Genomic DNA, 26,631 nt, shown 5'->3' with positions numbered 1-26,631 from the left:
AATAGGTGGAAAATGTAAAGTACTTCCATCAAATAGGGCGTGGGGTTTCTTCCATAGTAGAGAAAGTAGACGTAAAGAGAATCTGGAAAGAGGAAACTGAGAGAGCACAGAGGATAAAGATAAAAGGAGGTAGCCAGACTACTTATCAAAGATAGAATGCAAATGTACTCAGTTGTTGAAAGAGAAGTGTATGTAAGGAATAAAAAAACACTTCTTTTTTTTCCCCTGGACTTTTCTGTGGAAGGCGCATCTGCCAGTGTGCCAGCCACCCTTCCTAATTGCCTTTTATCAAAAAATACTTCTTGCTGCTTTATGCTGACATATCATTGCTGGGTTTAACTGGAAATCTGTAGCTGGCTAAAACAGAAATGATCTGTTGTTTCCACAGCTCCCTCTAGGCAGCAGCAGTATTCCACATATGATTTAGGGAATTCTTTCACTACAGTGAAACTGACGCCAGTGTTGTAAGTGCAGCACAAATACAACCTTCATGCTGTTCGGTATTTCAGTGCTATCGTGCCTATGCCAGCCAGCCACAAGCCGTGGAGCAGACAGACATTCAGACAGCGCCTCAGAATTTGCAGTGAGAAGGGGTTTTTTTGTCAAAACCCATGTTACGGCTTGGATTTGATTTGCTGCAGCTTTGCCTTCACAAAAGACAGGGAGTGCTGTCATTTTTCTTCACTTTTTAAAGAAAAGCTGCTGTCATTTCAGCTGAAATGGTTCAGCTGTAAGACAGTGAGCATGGGTTTGCCAATCTAGCCAGTTACCAGTCTCGGTGTTTGCAACAGGGAGGCTCTTCTTGGCAGCAAAGTAGGTCTTATAAAAAGTATCACAGTATATGTGCAAGTAACAATCCAACAATTCCAATCACTTTGTAATGACTGTTTAGTGAGCTCTTAGATAAGTGTTGTGAATTAAGTTGATGTTCACAATAGATTTCATTCCTTAAAAGAGAGAAGAAAAACAAAGAACCTGGAGGAGATTGTCCTCATCACAGCTGTGTAGTGAATAGCTGAGAACCAAAATGGGTGTGCTCCTCCTCCTCTAACCAATTAACAAAGCTCTGCGAGCTTCAACTGAATTGCACAGATGTGCAACAGTAAGGATAGGACTTCAGATGACCACACATATAAGGCTTGGCATTGCATATAATCAGGACAGCACAGAAAGCTCCTACCCAAAAAGTAGGGTGAGATTCAAGTTGATTCATATTCATCCTGGAGCAGGTAAGTTCTTGGAAGCAGTAAGTTCAGGATGGTCCCAATGAGGTCCAAGTCCTGTGCTATGGTTGATGAGACTTTTCCATGTTTTGGAATAGTTACTCAATATTTTCAGGGTGGAAAATAAGGACTGGCAGTCACAAAAAATACACATTTCCACAGGATTGGTATCCTGTCTAATCTGAGAACCTGATAATTTGAGGTACTGTGACAATTCATACCAATGTGTGTGCATGGGGGGTAGGTGTGGGATGGGGATAGGGAATTAGAACTAACAGGTTCTGCTGCTGAAACATACTGTGTATTGACCTCATAGCACTTCCCTTTGTTCACTTTCACATCATTATTTCTAGTCGCAGAAAAATAAGTCGGGTCAGACGGAGATGACTAAACAGATCACAAGTATTTCAGCTTTATGCAGATGTATTATTGAACCAGTGTGAATTCTAGGTTGACGATGCTGTAAGAATCCCTCGGTGTGCGTCACTAAGACCTCTTAACCATCTTCTGTTCCAGGGCGTGATGATGGCCCTTCAACACCTTGTGCCTTAGCCCACAAAGCCTACATGCAAGTGCAGTACAATGTCATACATTTTCAGAATGCTTACCGAGGAGGAGGGGAGCGTGTAACAGAAAGGCGTGATACGCAGCTAATTTTGTGCCTCACCCCGTCCAATTTTAGCTGCAACCCAGAAACCATTTGATTACTTGGTGGTTTTGGAGTGAGGATGCCTGGCATCTGTGAGAAAAACAATACAGATTATGCTGCTATCACTCATCAGCCTGGCCAAACCGCCGGGAAGGGAGGGTTTGGTTCATTTTAACACATAAGCATAGGAAGTGTGCTCAAATCAAACTTCAGTTTTTAAGGATTTTTTTTGCTACAGATTTTCCAAAGACTGTGCTGTGAGCATTAATATTTAAATTATACAGCAAGAAAGGAAATGAAAGTGCATTTCATTTATGTTAATTAACCAAAATGCTTTGGTAGTGGTTTGAAATTTACTTTTCATTATTTGTGCTATTTTCAGATTCCAGGATACCATAGCAGGGTGTGCTGTACTTTGACTGTAGTGACCTGTTGCAGATGGCATCATCTAGAACAGATGCCTACGTCTGTCTGTAGGTGGAGAGAGAGGAGACTAGCAGAGGTCAGCTATAGCCAGTTTAAATTAAATTGCTCAGAGAAAGTTCCAAGTCCTCTTAACTAAGGCTCCAGCTCAACTTTACAGCTTTTTCCTACAGTGTCTGAGCAAGGAAATCTTTCATAGTGTATGTATTACCACAAAATTATGGGAATAGAACCACAGACATTTATGTAGAGAGAAAAATGGCATTCTCTGCCACCCTGAAACAGGATTTTCTGTTCTCCGATCTGAAATCTCACAGCCGAACAAAGCCCTGAAGAGTGGTAACGTTGGCTCTTCCCATTTCTGTGCAGGGTTTTGAGAGAAGGCAGCTAGCCTTGAGCCATGGGGTCAAATCCGTGGAGGTAGTGCTGCAAACAGGGGATATGCTGTTCTTCACTCAGCTGGATATTTTATCTACGTGGGCTCTGTGGTCAGGCCTGCTGAAGGACGGTGCAGCTGAAGCTGTCTTTGCTTCTGAAAGCACAAGAAAAGCGGCTGCCGTGGAACAGACGAGAAGTCCATCCATGTCAGAATCCTGACAGTGATAGCTGCTGACAGTGTGTGGCGAGCAAAGCATAAAAGAATAGGCAGGTGTGTATGATGCACTCCCCAAGTACTCCCTCCCATCTGCCATGTATTCACAGTTCAGAAGCATCCTGAGACACAGTTTTTGTGGTTTTAGAATCCTTCCGCAGATTTCTCTTCTGTGAATTCTCAGTCTCTCCATAAACCCGTGCAACCTTTATTATCTACAGCAGCCTTTGGCAAGAAGTTCAGTAACTCAGCTACTCCAGCCTGCTGATGACTTTATCGAGCTTTGTCATCTCCCTTCTAGTCCGAGGGGTCCCGCTTGGTGATTCCTTAGCTGTAACTCCAAGCCTTTCATTCTCCTTGCTACCCTACTCTGAAACTTTTCTAGTTCTGTTGTATCATTTTTCTGTTGCAGAGGTAAGAGCTACATTATTCAAGGTGCAGATTTATACAGCGATATAATAATTGCTATTTTTATGTTCTGGTCCTTTCCCAATAATATAATTTGATTTGCTTTTTTGAGCTGCAGGAAGCATAAGCAGGTATTTTCATGGACTTACCTACTGTACCCCTAAGATCTTGTTCCTGAATTGGGGTTATCAGCACAGAGCACATCATTTAAGATGTGAGTTTGTCATTTTTTACCATGTGTATTATATTTATGTACACTGAATTCCTCTTGCCAGTCATTCAGTCTTAAGAAGTCTTCGTACAGTTCTTCATAGCCATCTGTTTATCTTATTGCTATGAATATCTTAATGTTATGGCAAACTTTGTCATCTTACTGTTCACTCCTTTTTCCAGGTCCCTTATGCACACACTGAAGAGCATAGGCCTCCTAGAAAGAACTATTTATTCCTTGTCACTTGTTGGCCAGTTGGATTTTCTTCTTGCCTATAAGCGTAATTGTTCTAGCTGATGCCAGTTAGCATCTACAACTGAGAAAAAGCTTTCCTTGCACCCTAAAGCTTCACATAGGACAGAACACAGTTACAGGCAGTGGCAAGGTGCATGGATACTGAAGTCAGCTGAGTTTTTTGGGACAGGGAGGGTATGTCAAGAGGTAACTGATATTTGAGCCCTTTGACAGTTTTCAGCAGTGGGAGTTGTCCCTCGCGGGGTTTTTTTCCAGGTAATACAAGGATCCATATAGCAAAGATAATCACTTTTCCCCCCCCACTGATGAGAATCACTGAACATAAAATTTAGCAGCATAAATTTTGGCAAATACGGGACAAGGGACATTTGCTGTGAGGGAAGACCTAGTGGGAGGGCAGGATCTTCTGTAAGGTTACTTATGGGCAGATACATTTAGTTATTCTGAGAATTCCTGCAGTCTCTCCACCACACAAACTTCTTCCTATGCAAGTGTTTTTTCATGAAGTGTCCAATCCTCAGTCACTGTGGCTGTCACATACACATTATGTTTAGAAAGGAGAATGGAAAAGATCACATTCCAGATTTAGTCTTTTAAGGAGGACTTCATGGCTGTTAGGTGATTCTTCTGATTATCTTTAATGTAATTAGTGATGGTTTTGGAACCCCAGAGCTCAGCAGTGCTACTAGTGTTCCTTTCCATCCCTGCTGCACTGTCTGAGGTGGCCATTTAGGACATCTCTTTCCCAGCTAGGGGTGGGAAAAAACCCCAAACCTCTGTCAGTGTGTCATGTGGTCAATCTTTCTGTCTGTAGGCCAGCCAAGGAGAACAGTAAAGTTGAGTGCAAGAGAAATAGTATTAACTTACTTTGTAGTAAAAATATTTTAAAACCTTCAGAAAAACTTGCTGAGCCTCTTACAATTTCAAACAAAACGTTTTATTCTAATGCTCTGCATTATTTCTAAAGTATTCTAGTGAAAATATGAATGCCAGAAATAATACATTTTGCTGAGATAGATTTAAAATAGCAAGTATTATGTAAGGGTATACAGAAAACCAAAAATGGCTAAAGGGATTCGTCAGAGCAGAAATGCGAGAGAATATCTATAGGATACAACCATTTACAAGAAAAGGTCTGGCAAATAAATTACTTAAAGTCTATTGCCTGGACCTTTCCAATAGCTTTTTAAATATTTTTTTATCAAGTTAAGCACAAGAAAGAATATGCAAGACATAAACCAGAAATATCAAACTTTGTTCATAAAGGCAATATCACAGATTTCTTTCAATAGACCAAAATATATGCAACAATGGGAGATAAGAAAGTTCACTAACATATAAATATATCCATTATCCATTAGTAACAGCAAACAGCTGTATTAATTCAAGAGCATACTGTGATCAGTCCAACATACCACATCTTTCCCATGTCCTGCTAGTTTCCATGGAACAAACATTCTGGTTTGGTTTAAGGTAAAAAGAGGTTTGACATGAGTGATCCGTGTTACCTTTAAAAGCACTTTTAGAATAAATGTTGATTTAGTCTTTCCTTTCTTTGTGAAAAAGAATATGATTCAAGCTTGGATTTTCTTTTCCACTGGTACACTAGTATCCATGAAGTCTGTAGCATAAATGTACAGTTTGTCCATTAGAACTTGATTGTCTTCGCTGCTGCCAAGATACTCAAAAAAGGCACTCAGGAAACTTTTTCTCCTTTTAGTGATTATTCCGGTATCAGAAGGGTGATAGAACTGAGGGGCAGGGGTTGCATCTCAATTTAACGCATTTTGTGTGGGACACTCAGACACGGCCAGAGCGTTCCAAATGCAACTGTTTAAAGAGTAGGAAATTTTGCTGATCTACATGCTTAAGAAGCTCCCTTTATGTTTCTGATTAACACTGAGTGAGTTCAGATCACAGAAGAGAAGGTCATAAATTATTATTTGCATGTTTTTCAGCAGTTTTGGTTTCAAAGTTCGCTGAGAATCAGCCAAAAATGGAAGCATGCCCCTTCCACAGAATAGGCAGCTAAATTATAATGCAATAATGTTGATTTTTAATGGCATTAACAATGACAGAATAATTTTTTTATGAGACCATCTCACAGAGTTGGTGAATGTAGGCCCATGATTCTGCTCACTGAAGCAACCTGCATTTATAATCAGGAATATGGAATTAAACTGAGTTTGAATTTGAGTATGTACGTGGCATTTGCAATCATGCGATATCCAGCTGTACTAGCTAGCAGTTTGAAGGGCTCTACCATTAAGTTTTTCTGGACACTACTAACCCACATTATAAAAGATCTGACTATTGTCTGTTCAGTTTAATTACAGTTCCTCAAAGACTATAATTCCATTAAAAACAGTATAGATATTACAAAATGAACTTTAAAATACCTACCTGAAGCTAAAGATGCACGCAATATTCTCCGCTCTCATGGTAAGCCTTCCAAATAGATGGGTGAAATGATCAAGGGCAATCTTGGTAGCAGTCCTACAAAGCTAGTCGCTATGGTTGGCTAAGAACAGGTCTGATCCTGCTGTCAAAACCAGGCACTCAGGCCACACAAGCGTTAACAAGCAAGCTGGTGCAGAGCAGCTCCTACCTCGAGTCCTGATGTCTGCAGGAGATGTAGAGAGCCAGGCCCCAGTTCATTTGTTTGTGGTGTATGGATGAGCTGAGCACAGCCAAGTTTGATCTTGTTCTGGCCTCATCTAGCAGCAGGTACGGCAGAAGAATGTTTTAGTGCTTCACTGGAGCAAAAGACTCTGAGTTGTTCCTTGTGTCTGAGCTTGGATTTCCTTAAGCACAGTGTGGAGAGTACGTGTCTAACGTACAGACAAGCTATGGCCAACCAGAAGCTAACTGTGTGTTTTATGTAGTTGTACTGCAGACGTTACAAAAGTCAGATAACAGATCTCACTACGAGATGGAGAGGTGTTCTTAAAACACGGAGGAGCTAGTGGTTAGCCTTCAATTCAGTAACTGAAGGGCATGAAGTAACCTGAAGGCACAATCCACTCCCTTTGTCTAAGTGTTGATTTGAGGCAGCTCAACATAGCAAATATTAAAAGGAAAGTCATTCTAGCCCTGTAAGAGAGGGGTGAGGTGAGAAGGCAGTAGTTACAGGGTGTTCAAATAAACATGCTCAAATTAAACAGTACTGGAGTCAGGTAAAGAATGGATAATTGGGAAAACATTTAGTACAATCTTAAGTGTGAACCATCAAAAAAACCCCAAAAAACAAACTAAACATCATTAACTTGATTGGGTAGACTGGTCTTCAAAACAAACTAAACAATCTCCTAAGCAGGTTTATCAAAAAGTGAGAGAGTGATGGTAAGAGAATTTTTGCAGCACACAAAGATAAATGTCGGAATGTTTCTTACCTGTTACCTTATGAGCAGCTGCAAAATCATGCCATTTGCCTTTTACCACTATAAAGGCAATATGAAGAGGCTGCTTTTCCCACCTCACTCAACTAAACAAAGAACTGCAAACAAAAGACTAGCTTTGTTTTAGGTCAGGAGGGCAGAAGCAGAAGGAATCTATTCCATTTTAGGCCCTGGTGGAAGTTTTAGAAATTCGCTATTAGAAAAAAGATCGAACCTTTTGACACATAGGCAGTTGGCATTTGAGAACTTCAACCTTTAATATATATTTTTTAAATCTCGTTTTAATTATAAAACTTTATGTCCTTTTTTTAGTCATACAAGTACCCCCAAGTTTTGTGCTTGGTCTCCTGCTTCCTTAAATTTTTTAGATGAGGGTATATTTCATATTTGCTGGGTTTATATGTATTAATTTTCCTATTTAGACAGAGCATTCACAGCTACTTCCCGCATTATCATCAGAACAGTTTCTTTTGACCTGCGCCGATAAGTGTGAGACAAGAGGTTCAAATGAGTGACTTGTCTAAAAGAAGACCACTCTGAAGGTACTTTCAGACATCACAAAGGATAGTCTAGGGAAAAAGGATATGGAGAATATGTTATCTTCTCGCTCGATTCACTGTATGCACAGCCACCTCGTGACCAGATTGTGGCTGTGATACCTTGAGATGTTACAGCTCAGTTTGCTTGCATTCTTCCATGAGAATTTGGTTCTGCATTGTCACGGCAGGAAGGTAATCATTGACTGGGTCTTGAACGCTTGTAAGAATCTGACCGATCCCTCGGCTGATTCTCTGCCCGTAAGAGCCGCTGTTGTTTCTGGCTGAGATTGTCTGACCTCTGTAGACTTGGGCCTGATGCTCACATATACCAAACTTGCTTAGCAGGATAAACACATCTCTTCGGAAAGCTTTGGTGAAAATAGCGTAAAGAAATGGGTTGGCACAAGAATTGAGCGGGTAGAAGAGTACCAGCAAAATCTTGGAATTGGTGACAGTTATCAATGGTTTGTTCATAATGGCAGATAAAGCATGGAAAGAGATGGGAGCCATGCACAGGAAGTCAGTGAAAATCAACACAGCCATCCGCTTGGCAATTTTGGTGTCTTTGTCCCCTGACTTGTACTGAGGGTTTCGCACAGTTACGTAGATTTTTATGTAGCACGCACAAATGATGACAAAAGCAATAATGTTACATATTAAAACGAAGACAACGTAGGCTTCAGCCACCGGTGTTTCAGTGTCCATAGGCAAACAGATGCTGACTTTGCTATAGCTGCTGACGCCAACCAGTGGCAAAAGGGCAAGAAGAAAACACGAGAGCCACCCTCCCAGCATGATAACCAAGGCATGCCGGAGGCGAATCTTACGATCTGGGCGCATGGCAAAAGTGATGGCATACCAGCGCTCCAGGGTGATCACGGTCAGTGTGTACACAGAAAGTTCACTAGCAAAGACCGTGAAGAAGCCAGCTGTGTTGCAACCAGGCCCAGTCTGCCACTCTATAGCGTGGTTATAGTACTCCGACCTGGTGTAGAGATCCACTGAAGCGATCAGGAGGAGGTATAACCCCATGCAAAAATCAGCGAAGGCCAAGTTACACATCAGAAAGCGCGGTACAGTCAGTTTATAATGGCTGGTGAGAAGGATGAAAAGGACAAAAATGTTACCTAGGATGGCCAGCAGGTTCACAAACCACACCACAATCCTCAGAAATTGATATCCCATTATATCCTCACAGGGATTAAACTCGTCAGGCTCTGGAGTGCATATTACGTCTTCATTGCCTCCGCAGACAGGATAGTCATAATGACTGTCAAAGGTCTGGACGTCTTCCATTTGAGGGTTCTTGAGTTCTTGGCCAAACCCAAGATTTCCTTCTCCGCGCTCTTCCAAAAAAATGTAATAGTGGGAATTTTCATGAAAATTCATGAACTTGGTGTTTTTGTCATACACAGTATCTGTGTGGTCTGTATATTCTTCTACATAATCTTTGTAAAATGGACCTCTGAGAGCTTTGACTGATCTTCTCTTACGAAAGCTGTGACTGCCACTCTGGTTACATGTCAGGTACTCCAGGATTCTGAAAGAGTAGAGGGTGAAATCACTGCTGGCATTTACAGTCTGACTGGAGTACAGTGAGTAAACAAAGGGAACACTTCAAAAGCAAATCACTGTGAATGAAAACATAGCTATAAAAATGTGATTGGATATATTTTTGTTAACAGAATGTATAATGAACAACAAGCTTGAGCGTTTCTGGGCTTTTTTCTAAACTATATTTTTCTTTTCTCTGTTGCTATCAGCTGTCTCCAGTAGTAATTTGGCTTGTTCAGCATCCATAATCCGTCTTCCTTCTTGGGAGCTATGTTCTTAGTAGGTAACAAGACTTTAATCTGCTGTTTAAAACTTCTTAAATAATACACACAGTATTACCTTCCTTTTCATTTTTGCTCACAATCAATTTCTTCCAGAACTTCCATAATTTTAATTTCTATTCTGTGTATTTCCTGTAGGTGCTTTACAGCTAACCAGCAGTGGAGTGGGTGGGAATCCTGTACCTCATGGTGTGATGCACCTGTATTTGTAGTCAAAAATTGTTCATATTTTTCCTAGGGAAAAAATTGTAATTTGACATCAAATTTTTTTGATCGCTGTGATCCACTGTCACAACCTTTAGCATTTCTCATTTCCAAGTGTATAGAATTCAAGATTGCTTACAATTTTAAATTGCATACAATTTAGTCTGAGAAATTTTCATCTCTACTAATAGACATGCAAATGTGTGTTTCTTTCAGTCGTGAGATTGTGCTGGGTTCTTTTTGCACATTCTTCCTGTCCAGGTTTTGAATCTCTCCACTCCTTTGTTTTATTTCTGTTCTCACTTTCCCAGTCCATTGTAATTGTGAATGTTATTGCTTTATGAGTTTACTATTGAAATAATTCATAAACTTATCATAGCATATTTTTAATATACTATGCATTCCAACCACAAATACTGAAGACTGAGGCTGTCTTCCTAAATCAGGGCCTGGCCCGGATGAGAATTCTCTAAACCTTATTAAACTTTGGAGAAATTTACAATGGATTTGCATTCTGCAGTAAAACTCTGCTGCTAATTAGAGTAAGTCATCTCCCCTCCTTCCCCCTAGCAGATGAGTCGCCGTGTTGCATCAGGACATCTATACATGTAGGGGTTTTTTTCCAAAAGCTATCGGCACCTGTTCCGATTGGCAGCCGGGAAGCTTGCCGAAATGGAATTTGAAATAATCTGTCTGCAAGGGTATTACAGAATCATTTATTCTGAGCTTTTCAGTTAGAAAACGTTAGAAAACGTGAGACACATGAGGCTATAACCCCTCCAAAACTTCTTTTTCCAGTCCTTGCTAGAGCACATTCTGTGTTATAGCACATTACCCTTCCCCCCCCTCCCCCCCCGTGCCTTTTAATTCTGGGCTCAGCAAAAGGAGGAGCTGTTGCAAAAGGTCCTGCAAATTGTTTTATCAAAAATTCTTTCTTCTGTCAGTTTGAAATTGTAATCTCTGTTTTAAAGAATGTCGTCTATACCTACAAAAAATGGTCATAAAAGTGCCAATAGATGTAATTTTATATTAATACTAATACATTGTCTTTGCTTACATACTTTAAAATTGAATTTAAATTACTAATGCTCACCCGCTGTTTTTTTTCCAGCTCTTGAAAGCACAGCAGTGACTTGGATATGATAGGTCAGCTCGCATTAGCTGAAGGAATATCTTTACAGCTGGTAATTTCTTTAAAGTCCACGTGTTTTTGGCCATTAGTTCTTTAAGGCTTTCCAGTCCTTTGGCTGGAAGGTGAGCAACGGCTGTTCTGGAGACATCCCTAGGTAAAGAAAGAAAAAGACAAATGTCAGGATATCCAATGACTGGATCAGAATTTTTTTCAGATTCTCAGAGTAATTTAGGAGTTTCATAGAATTCTACAGCAAAAATCAAATCCAGAGGAGGTGAGGATTTCATATCACTTTGCTAGGTTCTGATACCATTCAAATTCAAGCAGTATATGAATTCCTCCTGTGATTTTCTCTGTTTTAAAGCTCTGGTCTTTAATGTCTTGTAATGCAGAATATGGATGATAAAGAAATACCAGGACTTTTAAAGTTACACCTTTAAAGCCAACCAGATATAAATACATATGCAAAAACAAAGTTTTAAAAATCCTTTAAATAAATCACATCTTCCATTGGAAGAGCTATTTTCCTTTAGACCTCTTTGGACTCATTTTAACTTACTGGGATACTTCAATAGAAAGCATTGTAATTGCTAGAACAATGTTCTTGAGAAACTGAAATTAAAATCTTCTATCGCAGTGCATCCTGAAACTCTCAGAAAATTTAGTATTATGTTTGCTGCTTTCTATTTGTCTGGTGCTGAGTCTACCTCGGCAGATACGTTGCAGTTAGTGGGGGAGGTGGATTTCCTTTAGAACTGCCAGGTGACTGTCATCTATCTGGTCCTGCTAGTCTTTTCTACTCATTTTTTGCTTCTTCTACTGACACTTGAAGTCAAGATATTTTCTCAGAGTTATACTCTGTAAAGAAGTAAACCTGTAAAAAAATGTTCTAGCATAGGAACATTGTTTGAGGACTTTCATCATGAACACCTAAATAATAAATAATTCAGTGTTTTTTTCTATGCATTGTTTCCCAGGAAAGCTGTTCTTATCCCTCTAAAAGTCTCACCCACTGGCTAGTTTCTTGCACCTAAAAGAAATTTTTTACTAATTTTATGCTTTAAACAAATTGCTTCTAAAACACTTGGTTTTGCTCTACATTTTTTTTCTTTTGGTTTGCTTGTATGTGTTTTTAAATTGAAATTGCTTCCCCTTTTTGTAGGAGGACTTTTTTACTTCCAGTAGGTTCTTTGCTGTCATACATATATGTCACAACAAGTTGATTTGAACCACATAAACTTCTTTTTTGTTCTTCTGGAGTCCTTTTTGATAGATAGGATATGTTTCTACCAAGCCCCTGAATTGGCTCTTAGAACAGTCCGAATACTGCCTGCTGTCATTTTATCTTTTAAAGAATCACAGAATAGTTGAGCTTCCAGATCATCCAGTTTGACCTCCCTGCTCAAAGCAGGGCCACCTGAATCAGGTTGCTCAGAGCTGTGTCCCGTTGACTTCTCGGTATCTCCAGGATGGAGACTCCACAGCCTCTCTAGGCAATGCGTTCCAGCATTCGACCATGCTCACAGTAAAGTAGTTTTTTCTTATGTTGAAACGGACTTTCCTGTATGGGCTGGTTGCCTCTTGTGTCACGGGACACCACTGGGGACACCCTGGCTCCCTCTTCCCAATTCCACTCCCCCCCCCCCCCCCCAAGTATTTATACATATTTCTAAGATTCCCTTGACTCTTCTCCAGACTAAACATTTCCAACTCTCTCAGCCTATCCTGCTATGACAGATGCTCCAGTCCCTTAATCAACTTAGTGGCCTGGTCCTTTTTGGTTTTCACTAATTTCCTCATTTTATAGAGCTCTCCTTCTGAAACAAAACATCTTGGTAAACTAGATCTTGGACTAGATCTTACCAAGACAAGGCTGGCCTTTCAGCAACCCCCATGGGTCTCCATCAAGTCCTCATGGTGGTGGCAGCTACCTGCAGGAAGGCAACACGGTTAAATGCTGTGCGATGGGAGGTGTGGAAGGGAAATGACACCTCACAAACTCTTGGGAGTTCTTTGAAGATGTTCTGGCACAAGTGTATGGAGAAGGATGATCCTGTTTTACAATGAATTGGGATTTCTGAAAAGCCTTCGCAAAATAAGCTATCAAGGGCCGCTGAGGTAACTAATCTGTTGTTTGACAAGGGGAATGTCTCTCCAAGATTAATTAAAAAAATAAAAGAGTAGGGGAAAAGCCTGGCAATAGATGATAAGTTTTCATGCTAGAAGAAGAATGGAAAATGAAGTGGTATCTGAAAATACACATCATGGCAGCAGAGGCCCACAGAGGCTAGGCTAGTGCTGGTACTACTGAAATGTTCATAAACAGTCTGGAAAGAGAATGAGAGTAGCTGCAACAAAGCTTGTTTCCAACACAAAAGAATAAAAAGTAGTGAAAGCTAAAGCTGATTGTCTAAAGAAGCAGAAGGATCCTGCAGTACTAAGTGACTAGGCAGTAAAATAATTGACATGGTTCAATATTGATGAACGTAAAGTGCATTTAGGAAAAAGCAATCTTAACTGTACATGGATGACAATGCAGTTTAATTTACCTAGCACTCTGGAAAGATCTTGGAGTCCTCTCCGCAAATGTCAGGTCAGTGCTATTTAGTAACGTTGAAGGGAAATAGAATGCTAAGAGTTTTTAGGAAAGAAATAGAAAATAGAACAGAAAAACTTTGCTTTGTAAATCTAATATGGCTGCATCTTAAATACTATATGCAGTTTACAAAAAGAGCACAGAAAACTACAGCAAGGATGATTAAAAGTATCAAATTGTTTATATATGAAGCAATAGGGAGTAGATAAGGACCTTTCTCTTGGGAAAAGCTAGGACTGGAAGCAGTAAGAGATTATAGATGCCAGGCGTACTGTAAAGAAGGTGATTGGGAATGATCATTCACTCTTGTGAGACGAGTTTTGGGGCACCTAAAAATGTGAGGCAAGAGACGTAAAAATGAGAAAAGGTATATTTTTTATCACAAAATTGCATCATTAAATTGTGAAAGTCAGTGCCACGGTTCATTGTGCAGGCCAAGTAACAAGGTAACAAGAAGGGCAATATCCCTTTTTGTTTTGGTTTTATTCACAGTTGTGTCACGTTCCCATCGGCAATGGCTGGGTCAGGAGGAACGTCCCGGGGGACAAGGGCTTGTGCCTTGGAAGCAGCCGCAGAGAGGAGCCTCTCCTGGGTGCACAGGGGAGGGAGCGGCAGCTCCAGGAGAGCCGCGAGCAGCCAGCCCAGGGCTCGGAGCGCGGAATTAGTTTCCCAGGGAGCGGAAGTGAACGTGCAAAGTCTCTGGCAACTCAAAGGGTGTTACCAAGTGATGTTAAAAAGTCTGAAAGAAAGATGTGTTCAGTGAGAAGAAAGGGCTTGGAAGAATTAGTTACAAGACTATGTAATTTCTGTTCTATCTTACCAAATCCTTTGAAGTCTTTTATGTCTGCATGTATGGGTGTATGTAAGCAGTTAGGTATTGCTGGCTTTATTTTAAAAAACTCTGCTTGTTCTAAACTGGGGGGGGGGATGCTTGGGGAGAAGATACAGGCACAGCTGCCTTGAAGTTCTAGTTGCCTTAGGGTTAATCCTGATGCAGGGCTAACAATACATGGTTGGTCCTATCCATGGGCCCTATTAAACAGAAGGGCTCAGAAGTTTGGAAGTTTCCAAAATTGCCAGTTTGGGAAGCCCCTAAACTGCTGGTGTGGTGTCTGCCATCAAGAGGTCTTGTGACCAATCTGTACTGCTGCTATTGCAAATGGAAAAGACTCCTGGGAGTCTGGTGATTTGTCTCCTTATGGAAGATACCTTCTTAGTTACCCTACCTAAGCCCACACTTTGTTAGCGACAAAGTGTCTGTCATCTGGCCAGAGGAATGTGTGGGATTGACAGCGATTTTTTTTTTACCTTACAATCGAGTCTTGACAATTATATATTCAGAATCACAATTACTTCAAGCAGCATAGCAGCTGTCTTCAAACTAGAAAGCATAGGATTGAAAAGGTTTTAAATAATAATTACTAATCTTCAGAGTGATGTGAATCCAAGTAGTTGGAGTTTGCCAGACTACAGTATCTGTGTCTGCATTCATACAGAAGACACATTTTACTAAATGGTTTCTTTGTTCTGTGTCATTGTACGATCAGTCTTGATTTTGGGCTGCTCAGGAAAATGGGAACTGACTGCAGTTGTCACCCTCGTTAATATCTAATAACATTGATAAATAAGATGTTGTTTAAACACAGCACTGTTTACAGTGCACAGAAAAGTGTTTTGATACTACTGCTAAGCTATAGCTGGCACACTTAAACACAAGAGAACGGGCAAGAGGTCTGACAGACTTGTCAAGAGCATCTGTCTCAAATTGAAGTGAATATAAGAGGGGTTAGGCAGGACACTGATAAAATGTATAACAAATCACAAGGACTGGATGGTTTTTGCCAAAAAGTTCTGAAGCAGCTGAAGGAGGAAGTAGATGAATTGGTAAGAGGGGTGTGTAACGTCCAACTTAGCCCCCTCCAGGACGGCAGCAAATGAGCCTCCAACTAATATTGATATACCTGTGGGAAGTCAGCATGTCAAGGGCTTTGGTAAAAATGAGCCCTGCCTTTTAGTGTTGTGATTAAGATCTGCTCAGTCTCCTGGGACTTCCACAAGGCCCTTGACAAAGCCCCACAAAGGCTGATGTGGAAACCAGGCTGCCACACTCCTTGTGGGAGACGTCAAATTTTCAGGCTTATGATAAAGTGCTAGCAAAATTCACTTCCAGACCAGACTTCAGCATTTAAGTAGCCATGGTCTAGAGTTTGCTCAGGTACTGGAAGTGGTCTGTTCTGCAGTAGCGTAGAGCTCTACATGATAACAGCAACCCAAGTGCACTCAACCAATTTTAACATTGTGGCATGTTAGCTGTATTGTTCTTTCCTCAGGTGCTTTCTTATAAATCTCATGTGACATTTCTAGGGTGTTGCTAACCTTACATGAAATGTACACATTAGAGTTGTGGTGGGTTGACCCTGGCTGGAGGCCAGATGCTCCCCTAAGCTGCTCTATTGCTCCCCTCCTCAGCTGGACAGGGGAGAGGAAATGGAATGAAAGGCTCCTGGGTCGAGATAAGGACAGGGAGAGATCATTCACCAGTTACTGTCACGGGCAAAACAGACTCAACTCAGGAAAATTAATTTAATTTATTACCAATCAAATCAGAGTAGGATAATAAGGAATAAAACAAATTCTTAAAAACACCTTCCCCCCCACCCCTCTCTTCTTCTTGGTCTTAATGTCACTCCTGATTTCTCTCCCTCTTCCCTGCCAGCGGCACAGGGGAATGGGGAATGGGGGTTGTGATCAGTTCATCACACGTTGTCTCTGCCACTCCTTCCTCCTCAGGGGGGAGGACTCCTCACACTCTTCCCCTGCTCCAGCATGGGATTCCTCCCATGGGAGACAGTCCTCCATGAACTGCTCCAACGTGAGTCCTTCCCATGGGCTACAGCTCTTCATGAACTGCTCCAGCGTGGGTCTCTCCCACGGGGTGCAGACCTTCAGGAGCAGACTGCTCCAGCGTGGGTCCTCCACGGGGTCACAAGTCCTGCCAGCAAACCTGCTCCAGCGTGGGCTCTCTCCACAGGTCCTGCCAGGAGCCTGCTTCAGCACAGGCTTCCCATAGGGTCACAGCCTCCTTTGGGCATCCACCTGCGCTGGTGTGGGGTCCTCCACTGGCCACAGGTGGAATCTCTGCTCCACCATCAACCTCCATGGGCTGCAGGGGGACAGCCTGCCTCACCATGGTCTTCACCACGGGCTGCAGGGGGATCTCTGCTCCGGCGCCTGGAGCTCCTCCTCCCCCTCCATCTACACTGACCTTGGTGTCTGCAGAGTTGTTCCTCTCACATCTTCTCACTCCTCTCTCTAGCTGGAATTGCTCTTGGTATTTTATTCCCCCTTCTTAAATACATTATCCCACCATCGCTGATGGGCTAGGCCTTGTCCAGTGGTGGGTCCGTCCTGGAGCCGGCTGGCTCTGTCAGACACAGGGGAAGCTTCTAGCAGCTTCTCACAGAAGCCACCCCTGTAGCTCCCCGCCCTCACCCCCCCCAAAACCTTGCCATGCAAACCCAATGCAGATTGAATGTTGCAGAGACATTGGAGACCTTCAGATGAATGTGGGAATAAAACATAACATGATTTAAGAGATGTTTTTTTCTGAAGCAACTGTATATATGATACAAGTTTTAAACAGATATTTAGCTGCCCAGATTTAATTTTTTCTGGGTTACTATTTTTTGGTCTAATTCTTCGCTGTTTTTATGAAGTCACAAGTTCAGAACTAGATAGAAGGAATAATAGCTTTTGTCAATAAACTTTTTCACAGCTGGAAACATGCAATTGTAGTATGAAATCAAGTAATAATAAGAATTTAAAAGACAGAGAAAATGAGATTGAATGCATCATAGTACCATTGGGAATTTTTGCTTAATCATATGCAGATTTCTGAGTACTGCATACTACAGTAGTTAAAAAAGCATATAATAGATGGGCTTAGACTACAGATACTATTTCTACCCACTGAAAGAGTCTTTAAATCTATAAATTTGCATTGTTTGATTAGCAGAATGCAGAGTGCTCCTGTTGCACGAAGACTGGCTTGTGCCCAGTGGCAGGAACAGAACAGAACCTCCTAAGGTAGGACCCATTCCTAGGTTAGGAAATGATGTTTTAAAGAGCACTTCTGCTTTCTAAAGGTAATTAATTACTCATATGTATCTTGCACGACAGTTAGTAGTTTTTTAATTTGGACTGTATGTTTTGCAAAAGCTAATTGAATAATGAGCCTGATTGTATTTTTGCTGTACTCTGTTGAACTTGGGCTCCAGGCAGCAGCTCTTGTTGGTGCATTTAGTAAATCAGATCCACTGAGTTGCTGAATCCTAGCCAAGATTTCATTTTCAGGTGAAGAGCAATGTGCTGTCGTTATATTGTTAAAATAGTTTTCTAAAGGGAGCAATCTGCGTATACATCTACATACACCTGAATATACAGCAGTGACAAAGGAATTAGGATTATTGGCATCTGTTCTCCTCTGTTCAGTGATCGCACTCCTCACTTCCTCTGCTATTGTAAACTGCAAATTTAAAAACAAAAATTACCTATCTTTTTAACACCTACTTAAATATACTATCTAACTAGGTGGTCTGAGAGCATGGCCAAACTCACACAATGTATATATAGCCAGGCACAATTCTTTGTAATTAAATCTCTCTCACTGGTTTTCTTTAATGACAAAATGGAAGAAAATTACCCCATTAGGGTGGATCCAAGGTCAGTATTTCAGCCTTTAAGTTGCTGTTGAAATCCTGATCGGGGAAAAAAAAGATAGATCTGTGGGGCAGATGTTCCATCAACCGTAAATTCTTATCTCACTTCAAGAGTGCATAAAGGGAACTCCAGAGATTAAGAATTCTGCCAGCTTGGTAGGGAGGCAGGACAGTCTCTTTTTTGAGCTCCATAAATGTTCCTTTTTTTTCTCCCCCACCCCCATACTGCTCCCGCTGTAAGCAATGCCATTCATTGCTCCAGAAAAAGGAGTATTTATCTTCTGGCAATTGTTTTCCATAGAGTTAATTTTCAAGAGGAAACAGTACTGTAAGTTGAACTTTCTTTTTGAGGAAGATCCAGTGTCCACAATTTCCCATGCCAGCTAACAACAGCTAGATACCAGAACTAAAAATGACTTAATAAATTATTTATTAAAATAAGCCAAGTTTTTCACACTACCCAAGGGGAATATGGAAAGGCTATATTGGTCAGACTTGTCAGGAAAATTACCAAATCTCTGGTTTCTCTATAATTAACTCATTAATATTAGTTTTGGTGGTACAGTGGGGAGTGTGTAATAAAACACTAACTGCAAGTACATTTCTGTCTCCTTGTGGGAGATGTTAATGGCCATTGATATGACACAACAATAAATAATAGGGTTCCACTCAATTTTCATTCATTTTGACTTCAGCCTTCTTAAGGCAGTGCATGTGTGGGAGTTTCAGAAACTATTTTGTTTCTGTTAAAATAGTTCTAGTTCCTGAAGGTCAACTAAGAGATCTGTTCAGGTTGAAGGATTCTGCTTTAAGTTGCTTTATAACAAGTCTTTCCTACATCACATGTGCAGCATAATTCCTGGTTATCTATGGGTAACAGAAGTCCCTAAAGATATTATTAAAATTACTTTAAAATTAAATTAAAATTAATCATACATTGCACCCTTCTGTACTGGTTTTGGCTGGGATAGAGTTAATTTTCTTCATAGTATGGGGTTATGTTTTGGATTTGTGCTGGAAACAGTGTTGATAACACAGGGATGTTTTCGTTAGTGCTGAGCAGAGCTTACACAGAGTCAAGGCCTTTTCTGCCTCTCACACCACCCCACCAGCGAGTAGGCTGGGGGTGCACAAGGAGTTGGGAGGGGGCATAGGTGGGACAGCTGGCCCCAACTGACCAGAGGGATATTCCATATCATATGATGTCATGCTCAGCAATAAAAACTGTGTGGGAGTTTGCTGGGGCTGCCATCTCTCAGGGACTGGCTGAGCATTGGTTGGTTGGTGGTGAGTAATTGTTTTTGTTGCATCACTTGTTTTTCTTGGGTTGGGTATGGTCCGGTCCTGTCCCCCCCGGTTTGTTTTTCCCCCATCCTTTTTTTTAATTATTAAACCATCTTTATCTCAACCCATGAGTTTTCTCACTTCTACCTTCCAATTCTCTCCCCCATCCCACTGGGTGCAAGGGTGAGCAAATGGCTGTGTGGAGCTGAGCTGCAGGCCAGGATTAAACCACAACATCTTCCTAAGATCTTTAGCTTAGGACTAGCAAATCAAAGGATCATGATGTGAAATACTCCAACTTTTTTAATCACTGTTGCTTTACTGTTGCTTACATGCTTTTTTTGTACCTTCTCTGTAATGTCACTATAGTACCCCATCTCTCTCAATAAATACTCCTAGGACTATTGTTAGCCATGGCAGTCATCGTTCTAATGGGAGATGGATAACTGGCTGTTTAGACTGCAAACGTAAAACACGTCCTGAGACTGAGGATCAACGGCAGCTGGGCTAGCACAATAATTATAGAAGATTAGAAAAGATTCAAGTCATTTGAGAAATCTAACTTAAAAACAGAGTGAGAAGGAAGTTCTTTACAGTTACATATGCATGGCCTAGGAAGTCATCTCTAGCCCCTAAACCAAGAGGTTCATGTAGCTCACAAACCTCAAAGTTAGCTCTTGCAGAGTGAGCTTATCTGGCAATGTTATTATAGTGTATGATTACCCCACCACCCTTTGCAGCATGTCATTACTTGTTCACCTGGCTAGCATAACAACAACACTGGTGCTTTAAATACCCACGATAACTCCGAGAGTCAAAATCTGTGCTGCTGCAAACTGTCACCTCCCTTAGACATAAGATCCCAAGTGTTTTGTCTTCTGCCATCCTTAGGAAGGAGCTTTTCAACCCATTGTGCCCTGTAGCCTCAGAGGGAAGATGTGTAGCAAGCCATATGAAACCCCAAACATAACAGGAGAGTGCACCTCGCTTTTGAGACTGTGTATTTATTGTGACGAAGTAGTATCGTAATGGAAGTGTGATGTCCAGGCAAAGTTATGTCAACTGAAAAATGTCTTTCTGGCCAGGAACAAAATGAGAAAGGGCTTCTCTGGTGCCATGTACAATATTAAGAAAAAAGCCTTACTAGCCAAATACTAATAAAAAAAGGTGTACTCAGCACCAACACAGCCTCTGTCACAGTTATCTGACAATGACCATCTTTGTTCAGGGGTGGATGCCATGAGCCCTCCTGAAAGCAGGAGCAGTGGAAATGAAAGCAATCCAGCTAGCAGGGAGGAAGAGGAACAACAGCCACCACAAAAGCTCCCTGAGCAGGAGGTTTGACAGTGCCTTTGTGAGGGTTTTCAGGTTTCTCTCCTGATCTGTTGCCTTCTGCTTCCAGAGTATCCTCTTTTGCTAGATGGCTAGTTCTTCTCCTGATGGAGATGGACCAGTGACTGTGCTTTTCTCATCCAGAATATAGAACTTTTAAGACATGATTAGAAAACACTACCTTCTCACTGCTGTCTCAAGATCTGACCACTCATGACACAACTGAGGTTTATCCCTCAGGTTGATTCAGTGATAAGAAGAAAAAAAAAAAAAAAGCATGTTAGTCATTGACAGTGTCTTGAAAGACACAGTGCAGTGTGTTACTGCCTTTGCCTATTCTTCTCATACACACCTGCATCCTAAGGACTTCACAACTTTAAATGAAGAGGCCTGGACTAATTTCCTCCCTATGCAGACCCTCTGGAGAGAAGCATTGGGTGGGATGGCCCACCAGCTGGCAGCCAGAGCTGCCAGACTTGAGGTGAGAAGGTTGTGACATAACGTTATCTCTACTGACCTATGTAGTCCTGCAGCAGCTTTTTGCAGAGGAAGGGGGGAATGAAAGCAGTGAGTGAAGGGCAGGAAGAGCTGGCCTGCATGTCCTTGTGAGGATGGCTGCACTGGTGCTTCCCTCCTCTGTCTTTCTGAGCTGCTCCTAAATCTGATGCATCAGGTGCCACTGGGAAAGTGGAAATTACTTTAGAAAACAGACAAAATGTCACCCCAGTGTGACAGGAGTGGTTTGGCATGATTTGCTGTTGGAATGACTGATTATTATGGGCCGCCTCTCCAATGTCCAATTATTTAAAGTATCTGCTTCAGACGTATGACTCCATGAATGGTCTGTGCCTCTCTCTCCCCTCAAGCCAGTGAAAGGACAACCTGACACTCCCCAGAACTGGTCATGGACCCTGTTCCCAAGGACTCTGCTAATAACTCCAGTGGACCTTGTGGTAGAGAGTGGTGTGGAGGAATGATGTGGCCCTGAAAGGTGGGCCCTCAACCAGATCTTCCTCTTCACCCCACAAGACAAAGTAATGTAGATAACTGAAGCAGAAGACAGGCCACCATTCACACATAGGCCTTGCAATGCATCTGACTTGAGATGCAAGGGACAGAGAGGGCCAGAGGTTTGAGGCTGACCTTGCCATCAAAGGTATTTTGCAGCTTTGCACAGCAGGGACACAACTCTTCCTAGCATAAAGTAGTTAAGACCAATACTACTTCTACTGTAGATTGCTGTGTCACTGGTAGCCAGCCTGATTTTCTGGAGTTGGAAAGTTTCTGGGAGAAAAATAATGTCTTCTGCACCTTTTTGTTATTATAGCTAGCTACTAGGATTCCTTCTGTGAACAATACACTGTTATTCTGATATAAATATGCTGTTTTCCTGAAGAGCAGAAAGTAAAACTGATTTCTGCATGGAGTGAGTGCTGCCAGCGCCATCTGGTTTTGCAGCGGAGGAGGGACTCCCACTTTCAGCGCTTCAGTTCTCCCTGTGATCAGTCCTACGCACTACGTTACATGCTGGATGATAGGAGTCAGGGAATATGATTCTTCTTAAAGCTCTTAAACTTCTCGAAGTTTTTTGTTTCATTCTGTATTGCAATTCCTAATTTTAGTGAAAAGTTCTTTGGAGGACTATAAAATCAGATTGGAAGCTAAATTACATGAGAAAGAAGAAAAGACAGCACCAGAAGTAACTTCATTCTGTCCAAAATTGTTTTTTCATGTCTGTTTCAGTTACCTTTACATGTGTGCTACTGGAGTCCTCAGTTTGTATTACAATTGTACTACAATTGTACAGTCATAAGACATTGTAGTACAGAATCTTTCAGAAGAAAAATTGGTAGGAACAGTCCTTCTAAAGTAAGATGCAAGCTTTTCTTAAATCAGTTCCCTAAAGCACAGGTTTTGTTGCTGATATTCTTTTTGTAAACATGCCATTCCCATCCGTGCTGCTCTGCTGTTAATAATGCTTGGAAAGAAAGTGCACCCTAAAACAGTATTATTTTTAAAGCTTTCTCTACTTCATTTTCTCCTACTCACAGTAGAGTTGGTCCACTGTGCACTCCCAGAAATGCATCATCATTGATAACTTCCAGGTATTTGTTCTTGTGCAGATAACTGCAGAAACAAACAAAACACAGTGATTTGGAAATAGTTATCCATAGGTTAAAGAAGATCTTCAGTTTACCTGCCTACATAGATTCACAAAAGCAGTATGTATAAGGGCTATCCTATCCCAATGACATATTGAAGCATAATCAGTTACTTCATTTTCTGGTACCCAAGGAAGAAAATACAGGTTTGCCTTTTTGAAAATGGCAAGTAAATTCCTCAACAAATAATAAATAAATAAATAAAGTAAATTATCTTTGCTCCAAATTCTTTTTCTCTGTCATACACATAAAGATGCATGCATAAACACTGTATCTTCAGGTAAGTATGTGTGAGGATGAGATGAAATCGATTGTTACTCTTTCATCAGAATGCGGTATATGGAATTACATGATACTTACAGGAAGACATCATGAACAAACATGAAAATAATTCCTTCCTTATTTTGAGTTCCATAATAAATATTTTAAATGCTTTAAAATCTCTATAGCCAGCTGGAGGCTCCCGTATACAGGTTAACAGCTAAGAATGAAGTTTTGTTATAAGAGCAAGAGAGGGAGTGAGAAGGAGGATAAATCTGAAGGAAAAGATAATATAAATCATGTAAAAAACCCCCAAACTATAAAGTCTTGGGAAAACCATGAACAATTTCATAGAATCATAGAATGGTTTGGGTTGGAAGGGACCTCAAAGATCATCTAGTTCCAACCCCCCTGCCATGGGCAGGGACACCGTCCACTAGACCAGGTTGCCCAAAGCCCCATCCAACCTGGCCTTGAACACTTCCAGGGAGGGGGCATCCACAGCTCCTCTGGGCAACCTGTTCCAGTGCCTCACCACCCTCATAGTGAAGAAGTCACAGTGGACGTACAGCACTGAGCACATTTTATGACATTCTGTGAAGAGCAGATAAACACAGAACATGATGAGATGGAAAAATAAGCGTTATTTTTATGCATACGGTGCCAGCTTGCGTATATTAGTTGGGTATATTTGACATAGAATTAGATTAAAAATGTGACTTTGCAACAATTGTCCAGGTAAAAAGTACTTCACAAAACGCAACAGGCATGTTAATTTCCTTGACGAGGTGGTTCCTTCTGGCTAGCCAGGAGGGAGGAGGACTGCAGTTATAAGCGGCTGAATTTCCTAAACACACAGACAGGAATATGCTGAATTAGCTGAGCAATGAAAAGAAACCAAAGATTAGGTTGCAATATATACATACGTACATATATATGTATGTGTGTATATATATATGTACATGTGGATACTACTGTGATAATTCTTTCCCTAAGCCAGCAATTTAAACTCTAGGTGATGTTTTTACTTAGTTGAATCAACTTCTGTCACAATGTTTACAAGAGAAACAGCTTGCAAGCATCAAACCTAGTCATGCTTTTTAACTTAATTTAGATGGAAATTGACATCTTGTGATGGGAGTAAGAATCATTTACCAAATATAGAAGTCCTTGGAGGAGGATGGAGGAGAGTCTAGCTCTTTTGGCTGTGGGGTGCTACATAAGCAAGGAGACAAAACAGTCCGAGCATTTTGTTTCTGTACTATGATGAGAAAGGACAACTGAGAGAAGTTTGAACCAAGGCAGCAAAGGGGATGGTAGAGCTGCAGGACTACATTTAAGGGCAGAAATGCAATGCAACCCACTAAGGAGAACACAGAACATCATTGCCAAGGAGAGTTGTCAAGGGGAAAGTATGTTCCCCTTGATGAAATGATGACAAAATGACCAATGCTATAAAGGCCCCAAAGGACCATGGTGCACAGGCAGAAGAAACTCATAGCACCTGTGGCTGTCCCATTTATAAATTTTATCAATTTTCTGTATAGTGGAAAAGGTAAAGTCTAATGGCACCAGTAGCAAACCACAGATTAAAGCATGACGCTGCAGTCCAGGAGCAACAAAAGGTTCCACAGACTGCAATATTATAGGTAGCTCAGGTCCAGCAGAAGCAGGAAGAGGAACTCATAGTGACATAAGTATGACAATGGTGGGTGACCCAGGCCCAACAACTACAAGTGTCAGGATTGCTTGACATTTCACCAACAAGGGCTAGTGGAGGCCTCGTAATGCAAGAATGAAGAAAAAGAAGACAACTGCAGATGAAGACTGTAAAGCATTGCTCAAGAGAAGATGATGCAGTCCTCAGTCCAACTGAAGGACAGAAACTTTGCAAGACAGGCTGCCTTATGGAGGACATGTTTCACAGGATAGATAAAAGCAGAGAAAATTCCCAATGATGAGATCAGCAGCAAAAGAGAGAAATAGGAGAAAACCAAGAATATTGCCCAAGTGAAGCCAGGTGACATTGCCTAGAATTTAAACATATTTGTCTTAAAAAGAAAAATTTCATAAAATTTCAGAGTGCAGTTGGCACAGAAATGATAAGACCACGCCTATTAAAGAAATGCCCAGACCACACTTATTAGAGAAATTAAATGAAATGAAAGGAGAAAGAGTTTGCTACTACTGATGCAGGTAGTAATACCTAAAGCAGAGAAGGATGTTTGGTACTATAAATATTATAAATATTTTAAAGCTAGTTTGTCATGTAGATAGGAAGGCAAAAAAATACAATAGAAAGGTTGTCACAACATATTTCAGACGGTGTCCATGAAGTTTCTGTGAGCCATGCCCATTGTGCCAGTTAGTGGCAAAGATACAAAGGTCAAATCTTTCTTAATTGTAAGTTCTGTAACAAAAACACCATTCGAGATGGTGGCTGTGGAGATAATTGAATTGACTCAGAAAAGTGCAGAAAACCAGTATTTTATCTTTGTGCTGGAAGAGTCTTTCAAATTCAGATAGCTGGAATGGGGTATAGTTGCAAAAATAATAAAATCAGAACAATTGTTTCCTGGTGTGGAAAAAATCAAGTAAAGATTCTAATCCTGTCCTGGTTGAAGTCATTGGCAAATTTTCCATAACATTCACTGAATATAAGCTTATATTGATCACCATAGTGACAAATGAGAAGTAAATGCACTTTGGCTGGGTTACACAATACAAGGTCTGATGGAGCTGAGCCAGAGTAACACTTCTGGCATGTTATTCATTGGACATTACCCATGCCTAAAGCTTTGTTTCTTACAGAAAAGTAGCTTGTTTCATCTCAGCTATTGTTGTTTGAAATAAACTTTCATTCTTTAGAAATATATGTCATTCTAGTGTCAGCTGTCATTTGTGTTTTCTGAGAACTGACTTTCATATTCTGTAACTGACAACCTAGTCACGTTTGAGGTGAGCTTTTACTTCAGTTTGCAAATTTCCTCATGATTTTGTCTGCAAATCTAATACAAAAATTAAATCCAGAGCACGAGCCAAGAATTAATCCAAGATTTCAACATCTAGGTTGTAGTTTTGAAGGACACAAAAACCTGCCTGACCTAATAAAACCTGTCTGCTTTAGTAACTAGACATTATTATACTACCAGATAATTGCTGTGCGATTTTGAAATATTTTCCCCTGAAATTTGAACACCATAGTGAGTGATAAACCTGAGATATAATAGTTTACACATGCGATAAAAATCTTCAAACTCACAAATAGAAACAGCCAGAGAGAGACTTTTGGGAAGTTCATAACCATGTGTTACCAAGGAGGGGCTGCAGTGTTAGCTGCCAGTTTTCACATTGATGAGTCAGGCCCGTCAGAATGTACGATTTCCTGATGCTAATTGATTTCAGTTGT

General features: G+C 40.9%; 1 protein-coding gene across 2 annotated transcripts in view; it reads right to left on the bottom strand.

Moving 5' to 3' along the window:
* Positions 1–7,827: 7,827 nt before the first annotated feature.
* The window catches only part of TSHR (thyroid stimulating hormone receptor), a 72,581-nt gene continuing 53,777 nt past the window's right edge, over positions 7,828–26,631 (bottom strand). For both annotated transcript variants that reach the window (XM_054826382.1, XM_054826383.1), the window contains 3 exons: positions 22,849–22,926; positions 10,831–11,019; positions 7,828–9,238 (listed from right to left, as the gene is read on the bottom strand). In XM_054826382.1, coding sequence (XP_054682357.1) covers positions 7,828–9,238; positions 10,831–11,019; positions 22,849–22,926 — 1,678 coding nt within the window. The remainder of the gene's footprint in view (positions 9,239–10,830; positions 11,020–22,848; positions 22,927–26,631) is intronic.

Source organism: Grus americana, chromosome 5 (assembly GCF_028858705.1).
Source record: "Grus americana isolate bGruAme1 chromosome 5, bGruAme1.mat, whole genome shotgun sequence".
Taxonomy (NCBI): Eukaryota; Metazoa; Chordata; class Aves; order Gruiformes; family Gruidae; genus Grus; species Grus americana.
The sequence above is the reverse complement of the archived record's forward strand: the minus strand, read 5'-3'. Positions and strand labels throughout refer to the sequence as shown.